The following is a 16,241-nucleotide window of genomic DNA, read 5'->3' as shown; positions in this document are numbered from 1 at the left end:
TTGCAGATTGTCGGTAGGTCCTTCTTTGCCGTGTCATTGGTGCCAACATGTATCAGAAGAAATGGGTGGACATCCTTGGGACTGATGAGCTTTGGTATCCTATCGGTAACATCCTTGATCTTCGCCCCTGGGAGGCAGCATACTTCTCTTGCGGTTATATCCGGTCTGCAGATAGCTGCTTCTGTTCCTCTCAGTAGTGAGTCTCCCACCACCACCACTCTTCTTCCCTTCTTGGCTGTCCTTTTTCTTGTCGCTTCTGGGTGTTTCTGGGTGCTCTTTTCTTTTTTGCTTGCTGGTAGTTCCTCATCCTTAGGTGTGCCATCTTCGTCCTCCACAAGTCCATGGAATCTGTTTCTCAGTTGTGTGGTTGGTGGTGTCTCCATGGTCTTCTTGCATCTTTTGGTCACTTGCCTCCACTTGTCTGCCTCTGGCGGTTCTCTGACGCTTCCTTCACTTTCCGTGACCAGTAGTGACGCTTCTGTTCTGTCCAGGAAGTCTTCATTTTCCTTGATGAGTTTTAATGTCGCATAATACTGTTCCCTATGTACAAGAATATAACTACTATAATACTACCCCCTATGTACAAGAATATAACTACTATAATACTGCCCCCTATGTACAAGAATATAACTACTATAATACTGCCCCCTATGTACAAGAATATAACTACTATAATACTGCCTCCTATGTACAAGAATATAACTGCTATAATACTGTTCCCTATGTACAAGAATATAACTACTATAATACTACCCCCTATGTACAAGAATATAACTACTATAATACTGCCCCCTATGTACAAGAATATAACAACTATAATACTGCCCTCATGTACAAGAATATAACTACTATAATACTGCCCCTATTGTACAATTTATTTGCAGCAAAGTCTTGACATTCACCAATGTGCACAAAACAGTCTGCAAATTTATTATGGAGTGTGAGGCTTTTAATCAATTTGGCGCATGTTCCTTGCACGCTCTGCAGGTTAAGACATAAGATATAGTGAGAAGTTCTGCAACTTTTCCTTTTGGGGGGCATTTAGGTGATAAACTTTACAAGCCTCATGTATTAAAGTGGCGGTGCCATCCATTCCAATCAGAGGCCACATTTCTTATTAACAGTGGTAAACGCTGGATTCTGATTGGCGGGTACAGATAACATGGCCACCACTTCGTTGACATGCAGCTTTCCTGTGAGCGCCGATCTCAGGGCTGAGGTCGGATTTTCATTTCCGTCACTTGGTAGGAGTAATGGTGGCCTTTTCCTGTTAGCCAGTTCACTCCATTGGCGTAGGTGCTGTGGTTTCCCCTCAGATACAGGCCGTTGAGGTTGGCGTAGTGACAGTTCTTATACCACCAGCCTCCGCGGTACGTCTGGGCGCAGTTAGTGTTGGCGTTCTCGTGGTCTTTTGTGGAAAATACAGAATCTCTGTGGTAGGTTAGAGAATCTCCTAAAAGGGACAGAAGATGTGGCCATTAATTATAGAGCCCTAAATGCAGCAAACTTCCCAGCTGGAACGCGCGGCTCTGTCATGGAGCCGTTATACAGTAGATCACCACCCAGCTTTCCCGGAGTCTGGAATGGCATGTTTTTGTTTTTTTTCTTGTAAAAATGTGCATGTAGCGAGCAATCCCTAGTGGTGACTTTAGTTCGGGATACTTCCCAAAATCTTGCTGGATATCATAGTTTTCCTTTCCATAGTGCAGCTAATGCTGGGACGTCACGGGTCGGACACCAATTCACAACATTATCCCGCAGCCATTACGGCTCGGCAGCTTACCTAGTGTCCTAATGGCCAATCTGCAAATTTATGCACCAATATGGTAGCAGGGAATATGGCCGATCTGTGTAGTGATCTATTCCTTGGGCCCATATGAAAGCTAAATGTGGGCAGCCCTTATTAGTTATGGGTGGGTAGATGTGTGGATACGAACCTGCAGATCCCTCCAGGAACTGGACAGAAGTCAGGGTGTAGTTTTTCTCCTCAGCAGATATGCCAAAATCACGGTACAAGGCGAAAGTGCGATCATTGGAAAAGTCTGTGAAGTCGACCCGGAGATGAAACTTCCCTGCAAGTACAAGAGGATGATGAGGAATGAGAAGGGGTCCACAGATCACTCAACATTACAGAATACAAGGTATAAAGAATTGCGCTCCTGTGAGGTCTCCAGTGGTTATACTGCTGAGCGACGCAGCGGAGGCTCCTCTACACCTACCATTGATTGTTGCAATACAATTGTGAGTTAAATAGCAAGATAGGAAGAACTGACCCGTAGAAGAAAGGCACAACTTACAACCCTTTTCATATACAGTACAGACCAAAAGTTTGGACACACCTTCTCATTTAAGGATTTTTCTGTATTTTCTTGACTATGAAAATTGTACATTCACACTGAAGGCATCAAAACTATGAATTAACACATGTGGAATTATATACTTAACCAAAAAGTGTGAAACAACTGAAAATATGTCTTATATTCTAGGTTCTTCAAAGTAGCCACCTTTTGCTTTGATGACTGCTTTGCACACTCTTGGCATTCTCTTGATTAGCTTCAAGAGGTAGTCACCGGAAATGGTCTTCCAACAATCTTGAAGGAGTTCCCAGAGATGCTTAGCACTTGTTGGCCCTTTTGCCTTCACTCTGCGGTCCAGCTCACCCCAAACCATCTCGATTGGGTTCAGGTCTGGTGACTGTGGAGGCCAGGTCATCTGGCGTAGCACCCCATCACTCTCCTTCTTGGTCAGATAGCCCTTACACAGCCTGGAGGTGTGTTTGGGGTCATTGTCCTGTTGAAAAATAAATGATGGTCCAACTAAATGCAAACCGGATGGAATAGCATGCCTCTGCAAGATGCTGTGGTAGCCATGGTGGTTCAGTATGCCTTCAATTCTGAATAAATCCCCAACAGTGTCACCAGCAAAGCACCCCCACACCATCACACCTCCTCCTCCATGCTTCACGGTGGGAACCAGGCATGTAGAGTCCATCCGTTCACCTTTTCTGCGTTGCACAAAGACACGGTGGTTGGAACCAAAGATCTCAAATTTGGACTCATCAGACCAAAGCAGAGATTTCCACTGGTCCAATGTCCATTCCTTGTGTTCTTTAGCCCAAACAAGTCTCTTCTGCTTGTTGCCTGTCCTTTGCAGTGGTTTCCTAGCAGCTATTTTACCATGAAGGCCTGCTGCACAAAGTCTCCTCTTAACAGTTGTTGTAGAGATGTGTCTGCTGCTAGAACTCTGTGTGGCATTGACCTGGTCTCTAATCTGAACTGCTGTTAACCTGCGATTTCTGAGGCTGGTGACTCAGATAAACTTATCCTCAGAAGCAGAGGTGACTCTTGGTCTTCCTTTCCTGGGGCGGTCCTCATGTGAGCTAGTTTCTTTGTAGCGCTTGATGGTTTTTGCAACTGCACTTGGGGACACTTTGAAAGTTTTCCCAATTTTTCAGACTGACTGACCTTCATTTCTTAAAGTAATGATGGACAATCGTTTTTCTTTACTTAGCTGCTTTTTTCTTGCCATAATACAAATTTTAACAGTCTATTCAGTAGGACTATCAGCTGTGTATTCACCAGACTTCTGCACAACACAACTGATGGTCCCAACCACATTTATAAGGCAAGAAATCCCTCTTATTAAACCTGACAGGGCACACCTGTGAAGTGAAAACCATTTCCAGTGACTACCACTTGAAGCTCATCAAGAGAATGCCAAGAGTATGCAAAGCAGTCATCAAAGCAAAAGGTGGCTACTTTGAAGAACCTAGAATATAAGACATATTTTCAGTTGTTTCACACTTTTTTAAGTATATAATTCCACATGTGTTAATTCATAGTTTCGATGCCTTCAGTGTGAATGTACAATTTTCATAGTCATGAAAATGCAGAAAAATCTTTAAATGAGAAGGTGTGTCCAAACTTTTGGTCTGTACTGTATATCCCACCAACTATTACTAATAGATAAATATCTAGTCCTGTATATAATGCTGACGTAGTATCTGCTATCAACACCTCCTGGAGTCACATATTCCATAGTATGACTGCTCTAACTGTAAAGAACCCTGTACACAGTTGGGTCCAGAAATATTTGGACAGTGACCGAATATCCGTGATTTCAGCTCTGCAGATCACTATTTTTTATTTAAAATGAAGCAACTGAGATGCAATTGAAGTGGAGACTTCCAGGTTTAATTAAAGGGGTTGAACAAAAATATCCTGTGAAATGTTTAGGAATTGTAATCATTATTCTACAAAGCCTCCTCATTTCAGAGACTCAAAAGTAATTGGACAAATTAACTTTAGTATAAATAAAATGTTCACTTTTAATACTTTGTAGAGAATTCTTTGCAGGTAATGACTTCCTGAAGTCTGGAAGCCATGGACGTCCTCAAACGCTGGGTTTCCTCCTCTGTGAGGCTTTGCCGCCTTTACTGTGGTGACTTCAGTTGTTGCTTGTTTGGGGTCTTTCTGCCTAAAGTTTTGTCTTAAGCCTGTGAAATGCTGCTCGATGGAATTGAGGTTTGGTGATGACTTGACCATTGCAGAATATTCAACTTCTTTGCCTTAAAAAACTCCTCCGTTGCTTTTGCAGGATGTTTTGGGTCATTGTCCATCTGCACTATGAAGCACTGTCCTATCAACCTTGCGGCATTTGGTTGAATCCAATCCTTCTCCATACTTTCTTCTCCCCATCATTCTTGTACAGGTTGATCTTTGTTTTATCTCTTTTTCCAGAACTGGGCGGCTTCTGTAGATGGTTTTTGGCAAAGTCTAATCTGGACTTTCTGTTTTTAAGGCTGATTAATGGTTTGCCCCTTGTGGTGAACCCTCTGTAGTTGCGCTCATGAAGTCTTCTCTTTATGGTAGACTTAGATACTGAAACACCTACTTGCTGTAGAGTGTTCTTCATTTGGGTGGATGTTGTGAAGCGGTGTTTTTGCACCATGGAAAGGATTCTGCAATCATCCATCACTGTTGTCTTCTGTGGACTTCCAGGCCTTTTTGAGTTCCTAAGCTCACCAGTGAGCTCATTTGACTTGGCCACTCCTAACATTTCTGCTATCTCTCTGATGGATTTATTATTTTTTTCAGCCTAATAAAGGTCCGTTTCTCTTCCACTGAGAGCTCCTTTGACCGCGTGTTGTGGGATCACAGCAACAGTTTCCAAATGCAAATTCCACACCTGGAATCTACTCCAGTCCTTTTACCTGCTTAATTGATGATGAATTTGTTCTTTTTTTCAGTCTAATGATAGTCTGTTTCTTTTCCATTGAGAGCTCATTTGACCACATGGTGGGTTCACAACAACAGCTTCCAAATGCAAATGCTATACCTGGAATCAGCTCCAGAGCTTTTAACTGATTTAATAGATGATGGATTAACTAGGGACTAGCCCATGCAGCCTATTTGAGAGCTTTTGAGATAATTCTCCAATTACTTTTGGTCTTTTAACCCTTTCACGCCATGGCAACTTTCAGTTTTTTCCTCCCATTCTTCCAAGAGCCATAACTTTTTTTTTATATTTCCGTCAATATAGCTGTATAAGGGCTTGTTTTTGTGGGACGAGTTGTTCTTTTGAATGGCCCCATTGATTTTACCATATAGTGTACTAGAAAATGGAAAAAAAAAATTCCAAGTGTGTTGAAATTGCAAAAAAAAGTACAATTCCACAATGGTTTTTATTTACCATGTTCACTGTATGGTAAAACTGACCTGGCAATATGATTCCCCAGGGCAGTAAGAGTATGCAGATAACAAACATGTATAGTTTATTAAAGTAGTGACAAAAAATTCCGAAATGTATATGAAAAACTTTTTTTTTTTGCGTTTGTCGCCATTTTCTGAGACCCGTAGTGTTTTTATTTTTCGGGATCTGGGGATGGGTAATGGCTTACTTTTTGCGCCCTTATATTTTTATTGATACCATATTGGGGTAGATACGATGTTTTGATTGCCTCTTATTGCATTTTATTGCAATGTTGAAGCAACCAAAAAAATGTAATTCTGCAGTTTTAATTTTTTTTTTTTTCTTGGTATGCCTTTTTACAGATCGGATTAATTTGCTTTATATTTTTATAGATCGGACATTTCTGAAGGCAGGGATACCAAATATGTGTTTGTTTTTTTTTTGTTTTGTTTTTTTTTTCAGTGGGGCAAACAGGGATGATTTGAACTTTTTATTTTTTCATACCTTTAAAAACTTTTTTTTTTTACTTTTATCTAATAGTCCCCTTAGGAGACTTGAAGCTGTAATTGTCCGATAGACTGTGCTATACATAGCAGTGCATCAGCACTGCTATGCATAGCAAAAATCACAATCTCCTATGAACGCCTGCCACAAGCGCCAAGTCACAGGAGTATCGTAATGACAGGCACGGGGGTCATCAGCAGACCCCTCGCTGTCATGACAACCCAGTGGCATCCCCTGATCTCGTGACAGGGGCGCCTATGAGCAGGATTTATAATGCGCTCCCGCTGGTTTAACTGGTTAATATCCCCAGTTGGAACTCCGATCCAGCCATAGCTGTTAAAGGCACATGAGAGCTGATTAAATCAGCTGTCATGTGCGGGAAAGATGCAGGCTCAGCGTCTGAGCCCGCATCAAAGTCAGGGACATGACATAAGACGTAAATATACGTCATATGTCGTGAAGGGGTTAAAAAGACATATTTAAGAGCTGTAATTCATGAACCCTTACTCCAATTAGGATGTGAAAAGAAGAGAACCACCGAATGATAGGTCCAATCAGGCAAAGGATTAAATAAATCACTTTTATTATGTAAAGGTAACAAGTGGGACTACATGCAAAAGGAAAGCCGCATTGCAGAGTCCAAACACAAACAAAAATCACAGAGTAAAATTTACATGATAAGCTGCATAATACAAAACATGATAGTAATGCAACAGGTACAAATATTAGACCGTATTGCTGGGAATCTAATTCACGTATAGTGAGAATCCCCTGAGAATCCAGGATAGAAAGCAGGTATATGGCCAACTAGTATATGTGAAAGTACTATGTGCACCATAATTATGGCCATATCTATGTCAGATACATCTGGACAGCCAGTACCAAAGTGGCAGCATACAGTCAATCAGAAAATGAATAGCGTACCTGTTTCTACAGCAGCTTATGTGAGTGGCACCCCGCGGCAAACCCCGAAGCGCGTTTCGGACAACACGTCCTTCGTCAGGGGGTACCGTCCATATGAACCACCGCGTATATAAAGGGTAATGTGACCAATGAAAGCCATGACATACCTAATTAGTGTGACCCTTAAAGGAACACGTGCGCCCAGCTGTATGCTGGTAAATGTGGGCAGGAGGCGTTAGTAGTGCGCGCATGCGCCGTCCGGAGGAACCGGAAGCCGCGGGCGCCGCGTCATGCATCAGCTGACATCGGGTCAAAGGACCCGAGTCACCTGACACATAGAGACGCACGCATTAATATTGACATCTCCATTTCAGAAAAGGAATGAGAGCTCAGATTGATTACCTTTAAACTGTTCCTTGTTTCTGGTGCGTAAGTATAATTGCGCTTGTTGGGAGGAAAACGCAGTTCTCATTTCCATTTGGGAGTAGAAACCACCGAACCAGAGACGGAAGAGGAGGCATCAGAGGCCTCACTAGTCTGCGGGTTAGATGATAGTGAGGGGGTGCGAGCTCTATTGATGCCTGGAGGTGCAGACTTTTTCCACATATAAATTCTCCCTGAGGCAAGATCCCTCTGGTCTCTCATCAATTTTTTGGCATGATTTATCTGGATATCTTTAACCCATAAATCCATAGACTTATTCATTTGTGTATCAATGATACTCATTTGATCCACCGAAAAATCCACCTTAGCCTTCACAAAAATAGTCTCAAGGGTTTTGTCAATCTCACTGATGGATTTGAGATTCAATTGTATCAACAATTGCATGAACCTCTTGGACGTCTCGTTGCATATCTGTTCCCAGTCCCTGATGAACTCATCATCTTCCACCAAAAATGATGGTATGACCCGTACCCTCAGGCCCCTAGGGATCAATTGTTTCAACAAATAGTTTTCCAAGAACGCTTTGTTCCACCATAAGCGTGTTCTTTTCAACAGTAAACCCCTAATTGTGCTTGTGACTGAATCAACCTGTGAACCACTGGAGTCCATTGCCGTGGCACCACTGTTGCCAAACACATCGTTAATTTGTCCTTGCCAGGAAAGTTCCCTGGCTTTAAGGTCCATATCCAGAGTAGATGTAACCTGTATTGCACTGTTTTATTTCTTCACCATTCATCCACCTCTTTCTACCACCTTTTCTAACACTTTGATATAATTCCATTACTTGGTCAATGATACACTCTTATTTACTTATTTACACCATTTGACTATTTTTTTTCACCTTTTACGTTTATCTCTATACCTGCATATGTATATCATTTCATTGAGATTTCCTACTATCCTCTATGTTTGCTTGCGAGCATCTAATTTGCATTGTGACATATGCATTTCACACTTTTCTTATTATTTTCTTCATATATTTTTTCTATATATTTTGCCTACATCTTTCCTTATTTTATTATTCTTCTTGCAAAGTTGTCTGATTCACAATGTATCTCCCATTTCTATTTATTCTTTACCTTTTTTTCTCTTTTTCCTGGTGGATCTTCTGTATTATATCGCTGTGATCTGGGTGGTTTCATGTTCCCCATTTTGTTCTTTTCTGTCACTAGGTGCTGTGTACACAACACGGCAGCTCCCTCTCGAAGCGTGTCGGTTGCCATGGGAACCTGGTTGGCGTTGCGCGCATGCCCTGTCTGTGTTCCGGGGAGCTGTGATGCGTGCGTCTCTATGTGTCAGGTGACTCGGGTCCTTTGACCCGATGTCAGCTGATGCATGACGCGGCGCCCGCGGCTTCCGGTTCCTCCGGACGGCGCATGCGCGCACTACTAACGCCTCCTGCTCACATTTACCAGCATACAGCTGGGCGCACGTGTTCCTATGTGATTCCGATTAAGGGTCACACTAATTAGGTATGTCATGGCTTTCATTGGTCACATTACCCTTTATATACGCGGTGGTTCATATGGACGGTACCCCCTGACGAAGGACGTGTTGTCCGAAACGCGCGTCGGGGTTTGCCGTGGGATGCCACTCACATAAGCTGCTGTAGACACAGGTACGCTATTCATTTTCTGATTGACTGTATGCTGCCACTTTGGTACTGGCTGTCCAGATGTATCTGACATAGATATGGCCATAATTATGGTGCACATAGTACTTTCACATATACTGGTTGGCCATATACCTGCTTTCTATCCTGGATTCTCAGGGGATTCTCACTATACGTGAATTAGATTCCCAGCAATACGGTCTAATATTTGTACCTGTTGCATTACTATCATGTTTTGTATTATGCAGCTTATCATGTAAATTTTACTCTGTGATTTTTGTTTGTGTTTGGACTCTGCAATGCGGCTTTCCTTTTGCATGTAGTCCCACTTGTTACCTTTACATAATAAAAGTGATTTATTTAATCCTTTGCCTGATTGGACCTATCATTCGGTGGTTCTCTTCTTTTCATGTGTATTACCGAATGGTCTGCCATTCCTCATTGGTCCATATACTAAAGCACTTGGTATAAGTTAGACCGGGCCAGCCTACAGGTGATAGTATGGTCTGTGTCCTGTGCTTCAAGATTCAGTGTTTTTTGTCTCTCCAATTAGGATGTGAATACCCTCAAATTAAAGCTGAGAGTCGGCACTGTAAGCACATATTGATTATATAACTGTATCTTGAATATGTTTTGGTAAACAGCTAAATGCCAAAACTTGTGTTACTTTCCAAATATTTCTGGACATGTAGTGTAGTGTGAGTGTGCTAATATACTCGCCTACCAACACCTTCCTGGTTTCTCAGTGATGTTACCACAATTCCCACTAGTCGGCTATCTCTATGCATGACCCGGAAGTGGCTTTTACAATGTAAGTCTAAGAAGCGTCAGAACAAGGTCCCATTGGCTTACATTGTAGAAGACACTTCGGGGTCGTGCATAGAGATAGCCGACTAGTGGGAATTGTGGTAACATCACCGATAAGCAGAGCAGAACAGCGATGGATCCCAGAGAAAGTGGCTGTAGGCGAGTATATTAATACACTTACACTATACACCATACACATATTTAATAAAAAAAAATATATAGAGATGAGAGACTTCTGGAACTAAAACCACTATGCTAGGTCATATATCACCACCATATAGTGACCATATAATGGTAATATGAGTGGGTCTCACAAAATTAGAATATCCTCAAAAATGTAATTTATTTCAGTTCTTCAATGCAAAAAGTGAAACTCATATATTACATAGAGTCATTACAAACAGAGTGATCTATTTCAAGCGTTTATTTCTCTTAATGTTGATGATTATGGCTTACAGCCAATGAAAACACAAAACTCATTATCTCAGTACATTAAAATAATTAACAAAAAAAACACCTGCAAAGGCTTCCTAAGCATTTAAGAAGGTCCCTTAGTCTGTTTCAGTAGGCTCCACAATCATGGGAAAGACTACTGACTTGACAGATGTCCAGAAGGCAGTCATTGACACACTCCACAAGGAGGGTAAGCCACAAAAGGTCATTGCTAAAAAAGCTGGCTGTTCACAGAGTGCTGTATCCAAGCATATTAATGGAAAGTTGAGTGGAAGGAAAAAATGTGGTAGAAAAGGTGCACAAGCAACCGGGATAACTGCAGCCTTGAAAGGATTGTTAAGAAAAGGCCATTCAAAAATTGGGGGGAGATTCACAAGGAGAGCCACCACACACAGACGTATCCAGGACATGGGCTACAAGTGTCGCAATCCTTGTGTCAAGCCACTCATGACCAATAGACAACGCCAGAAGCGTCTTACCTGGGCCAAGGAGAAAAGACCTGGACTGTTGCTCAGTGGTCCAAGGTGTTGTTTTCAGATGAAAGTAAATTTTGCATTTCATTTGGAAATCAAGGTCCCAGAGTCTGAAGGAAGAGTGGAGAGGCCACAATCCAAGCTGCTGGAGGTCTAGTGTGAAGTTTCCACAATCAGTGATGGTTTGGGGAGCAATGTCATCTGCTGGTGTAGGTCCACTGTGTTTTATCAAGACCAAAGTCAGCGCAGCCATCTACCAGGACATTTTAGAGCACTTCATGCTTCCCTCTGCCGACAAGCTTTTTGGAGATGGAAATTTCATTCTCCAGCAGGACTTGGCCCCTGTCCACACTGCCAAAAGTACCAATACCTGGTTTACAAACAACAGTATCACTGTGCTTGATCGCCTGACCTTAACCCCATAGAGAATCTATTATAGGGAATCTATGGGGTATTGTCAAGAGGAAGATGAGAGACCCCAGACCCAACAATGCAGACGAGCTGCAGGCTGCTATCAAAGCAACCTGGGCTTCCATAACACCTCAGCAGTGCCACAGGCTGATTGCCCCCATGCCACATTGTCGCATTGATGCAGTAATTGATGCAAAAGGAGCCGCGACCAAGTATTGAGTGCATTTACTGAACATACATTTCAGTAGGACAACATTTCGAATTTTAAAAACATTTTTCAAGCTGTTGTTATAAAGTATTCTAATTTACTGAGATAATGACTTTTGTGTTTTCATTGGCTGTAAGCCATAATCATCAACATTAACAGAAATAAACGCTTGAAATAGATCACTCTGTTTGTAATGACTCTATATAATATAGGAGTTTCACTTTTTGTATTGAAGAACTGAAATAAATTAACTTTTTGATGATATTCTAATTTAGTGAGAAGCACTTCTATGTGTGTACATAACACATCTGCATCTCTGACTGCTATGGGCATAAAAGGGGACAAACTTATGGTGTGGCACCCATGCTCCCCTGACCTCAACCCCATTGAGAACCTCTGGAGCATCATCAAAAGGAGTGTCTATGATGGCGGGAGGCCGTTCACATCTAAGCAACAGCTCTGGGAGGGTACTCTGTCCTCATGCAAAACAATTGAAGCAGAAACCATCCAAAACCTGACAAATTCAATGGACGAGAGAGTTCAGAAGCTCCTTTCGAACAAGCGGTCCTATGTGCAAATGTAACATCACCTAGAATAAAGTTTTGAGTTGAAAACTGTTTGATTTCAGTTTGTAATAACCTGCTAATGCTTATAATTTCAAAAATGACCATTTTTTTTGTTCTTTATTAAAATGAAAAGGTTGAAAACTCTGCTGTGCATAATAATTTGGAACATGCATTTTGAGTGCAGTTTGAGTTTTTTATTTTTTTAAAAATATACTGTTATCATAGGCAGATTGTACAAAAACCTTTCAATTGTACTCTAATAGTTATTTGACTGGAAAATTACAATGACTGCAATTCATATAGGTAATTTGGGAAAATCTGAGAAAATATTATTTGCATAATAATTTGGAACACAGTGTAATGCATTAGGTTGGGGCTGTAATCTACAGAAACTGATGAGACGCCGCTCGTCACTCTGCTTTACAGTCTCTGATGTTAGTCTGTAGTAGGATGAAGTAGGTGCTGGTAAAAAATCCGCGCTCCTCCGTAGTGAAGAAATATGACGAGAGATTGTATAATTAAACAATCTTGTAGTTTATTAAAAGCTACGATTACTACGCGTTTCGTGGACGTCCCGTCCACTTCCTCAGGTACATAGCTGATGTAGACCGATTTATCAAACGGTCTTATATACATAAAACTACACGTGGTGAAAAAAAAAAAAAAGAAAAGCCCGCTGTTATTCTTGGCGCCAAGACCAACCAACGGTTTCACTGTCTCTCTGTAAACCGTTGGTTGGTCTTGGCGCCAAGAATAACAGCGGGCTTTTCTTTTTTTTTTTTTTTTCACCACGTGTAGTTTTATGTATATAAGACCGTTTGATAAATCGGTCTACATCAGCTATGAAGTAGGTGCTGGTAAAAAATCCGCGCTCCTCCGTAGTGAAGAAATATGACGAGAGATTGTATAATTAAACAATCTTGTAGTTTATTAAAAGCTACGATTACTACGCGTTTTTTTTTTTTTTCACCACGTGTGGTTTTATGTATATAAGACCGTTTGATAAATCGGTCTACATCAGCTATGTACCTGAGGAAGTGGACGGGACGTCCACGAAACGCGTAGTAATCGTAGCTTTTAATAAACTACAAGATTGTTTAATTATACAATCTCTCGTCATATTTCTTCACTACGGAGGAGCGCGGATTTTTTACCAGCACCTACTTCATCCTACTACAGACTACCTACAAGATCCCTAGGGATTCTGTGCTGGCTGCAGCCCTTCGTCACTAATTCTTACATGAGTTGTGCATTTCACAACTCATTAAGGTGAGCACATTTTCTTTTTACCCACTTGGTTGTTGTTGGATAACAGCGCTATTGCGCCCCTATCTTTCTACTTATTTTCAGTTACCACTGACTGGGCTGGGGACAGTTCAGTCTGGTCGTTCTTGGGAGCAGCATCAGCGGTTCTGTATCCACACTATGGAATATTTCAATAGCCGTATGTCATCTAGAGAACGGCTAATTAGACAAGCCATAGGAATTACCACCCGTATTCCTGAGGTAACATCTACTGAAAATACTGTAAACTTTAATGAGAATGATACCAGTATCATGAAAAACTTATTTCATGATCTTGAAGAAGCGCTCAAAGATGAACTACGATTAGAACTTGATATCCGTTTTCTAACCATTTACATGGAAGAAAAACTATGTCCACGGGGATTGAGGATTACAATGCCCCCACCGTTTCCTGAAGACAAACAGTTTAGTAACGAATGGACAACTATTTTAGACTCTTGCATGCAAAGTTTGCTAAAAAGCATCCACACAAAAAGGTCGGAACTATGTATAGCTACTACAAATAGAGTTTTTGAAACTGCTAGAAATTTATTAGCATTTGAAACACACCCTGATTTTGGGAAGATTAATAACAATATTACCACAACTATTCTGCAAAATGAACATGAAACCATTATAAAAAAAGCAAAAAAACTCCAAAGAGATAGGGATGACTATAAAGGATCTGTTAGTACTATAGTGCCGGTCCAATTAAGAGTAAAGACAGTGAGCCCTCCTAAGAGGATACATTCTCATGGATTACCCAAAAAAATAAAAACATTCTCCAATAGCAATTACCACAGGAGAAATAATAATAGCAAAGATAAGCACTATGCCCCGTCCAGTGCTCGTCAGAAGGAGAAATCTACTTCGGAGTACACAGAAAAAACAGCTGTGCCAACTCCATGTCCCTCCATAGAGATGGACAAAGTGACTACTGACATATCCATCACTATTGTCTCTCCTCAGAGAAATAGCATCAATAGAGGTGAACTTATCAGTTCTTCCCCTATTGACAACACAAAAACAACAGCAGCCCCCATATTGCCTGGGAATAACATACAAGACACTCCAGTTAATGGAAAACAATCTAGAATGGACACAGGGGTATACAAAGGTATTAATACTAATCCTATTCCCACATTAGTCCAGAAACCTGTTTGCACTGACAAGGGTCCTACCAAAACCCTTAACTCCTTTATAGCAGGGGTGTCCAAACTTTTTTCTAAGAGTGCCAAATTTGATGAAGTGAACATGTGCGAGGGCCGATCATTTTGCTTGACATTCTTTGGACCATTAAAATGAATGCAAATAAACTTTTTTTGCAAAGTTTATTGAAAACGGCATACTTTTTATTTTGTGACTTGGATGACAAATCTAAACAGGTGTTTAATCAATCTGCCTTAAAGGGGTTAACCCAGACATACCCCCATTCTCACCCAGGAAGCCCCTCCCCGACTTGAGCATCGAAGCAGTTTATGCTCCAATGTCCTACTTTTGCCCTGCACTAAATTGCGCAGAGGAAAGGCATTTTCTGGAGTTCTAGTGACATACCCGGCTCTCCACGGGGCTGGCAGAAAGCCCAGTGACGTCACCGGCACTGATGGGCGGGCTTTATCACCAGTAAACCAGCTAGAGCAGCGCTAAAGCCTGCACATTAGAGCCGGTGAAGCCTCCTACCGGCAGTGTGTCATTGTAAATAGCACAGGGCAAGGGAGCACATCGGAGCATGAGATGCTTTGATGCCCATGGCAGGGGGGCTGCCTGGGTGAAAAAGGGGGTATGTCTGGGTTCTGAACTTGGACAACCCCTTTAATATAATAAAAACAGGAAACTGAGATATCTCAGGAACATTTTAAAGTACATTACACAAAGTAATGTAAGGTTGTCTGTCAACTTATAAGTTCAAAAAATGTGAACAGGAACATAACAGCAAGTATACATGTGTTCAAATATATAACTGTCTATCCAACTGACATTAATTGAGATTTTACAACATATTAATCTCAATTAAAAAAAAGAAACTAGCCTGCACTAATGTGAAGGGTGAAACTGGGATCTGGACTGCAGCACATAGACTAGGTCTGGTTCAATGGCCGTGGTTTTGATGCGCAAAATGTCACGCAGGTGAGAGTCACTTAGTCTTGTCCTCACGCGGTTCTTGTTAAAGTTCATAACAGAGAATGTCTTCTCACACAAATATGTTGAGCCAAACAAGCTCAGGGTTTTCTTAGCCAATGTTCGAATCTCTTGAAACCGGCTCTTATCCAGTTGGCGGTAAAAGTTAACAAGAGAGAGCTGTTGATGACGACTGCGTAACTCGCTGTCACAATGTAGCTCAATGAGCTCGAGCTGCAACTGATCAGGAGCATTGTCGGGGTCAACAGAGAATGGAGAGGAGAAAATGCTGATCTCCTTTTCAATAGCTGCAAAATCTTGAAAGCGCCGTTGAAACTCCCCAGCCAGAGATGTGATGTCTGCTGCATACCTGCTTATTTGCGCATGGATATCATCCTGTGGAAAACTGTTAATTATTTCCTGTAGCGCTGAAAAATGGATGGTATTGGGCGGTGTTTGTGACAACTGCCTTAGGAAAAGTTGCAGCTTTGTTCCAAAGGCTTTGAGGTGTGAATAAAGTTGGTTCACCGCTGCATCTTTGCCCTGAAGATTCATGTTCAGTACATTCAGATGCTTTGTTAGGTCGACTAGAAACCCCAAATCAGCCAGCCAAATTGGATCAGATAGTTCTCGCATCGTTTGTCCCTTTGTTTCCAAGAATTCTCCTATTTCCTTTCTGAGAGAGTAGAAACGTTGCAGTGCAGACCCCCGACTGAGCCATCTTACATCGTTATGATATGAAACATCTTCATATTCAGCCTGGATAT

At 41.5% G+C, this 16,241-nt stretch overlaps 1 protein-coding gene across 2 annotated transcripts in view; it reads right to left on the bottom strand.

Moving 5' to 3' along the window:
• Positions 1-927: 927 nt before the first annotated feature.
• Positions 928-16,241, bottom strand: part of LOC141154538 (ficolin-1-A-like) — a 29,596-nt gene continuing 14,282 nt past the window's right edge. For both annotated transcript variants that reach the window (XM_073640604.1, XM_073640605.1), the window contains 2 exons: positions 1,938-2,072; positions 928-1,453 (listed from right to left, as the gene is read on the bottom strand). In XM_073640604.1, the coding sequence (XP_073496705.1) occupies positions 1,209-1,453; positions 1,938-2,072 (380 nt within the window). In that variant the 3' untranslated portion in view covers positions 928-1,208. The remainder of the gene's footprint in view (positions 1,454-1,937; positions 2,073-16,241) is intronic.

The sequence above is a fragment of the Phyllobates terribilis genome, unplaced genomic scaffold (genome assembly GCF_046119375.1).
Source record: "Phyllobates terribilis strain yellow unplaced genomic scaffold, ASM4611937v1 Scaffold_7__3_contigs__length_470593459, whole genome shotgun sequence".
Taxonomy (NCBI): Eukaryota; Metazoa; Chordata; class Amphibia; order Anura; family Dendrobatidae; genus Phyllobates; species Phyllobates terribilis.
The sequence above is the reverse complement of the archived record's forward strand: the minus strand, read 5'-3'. Positions and strand labels throughout refer to the sequence as shown.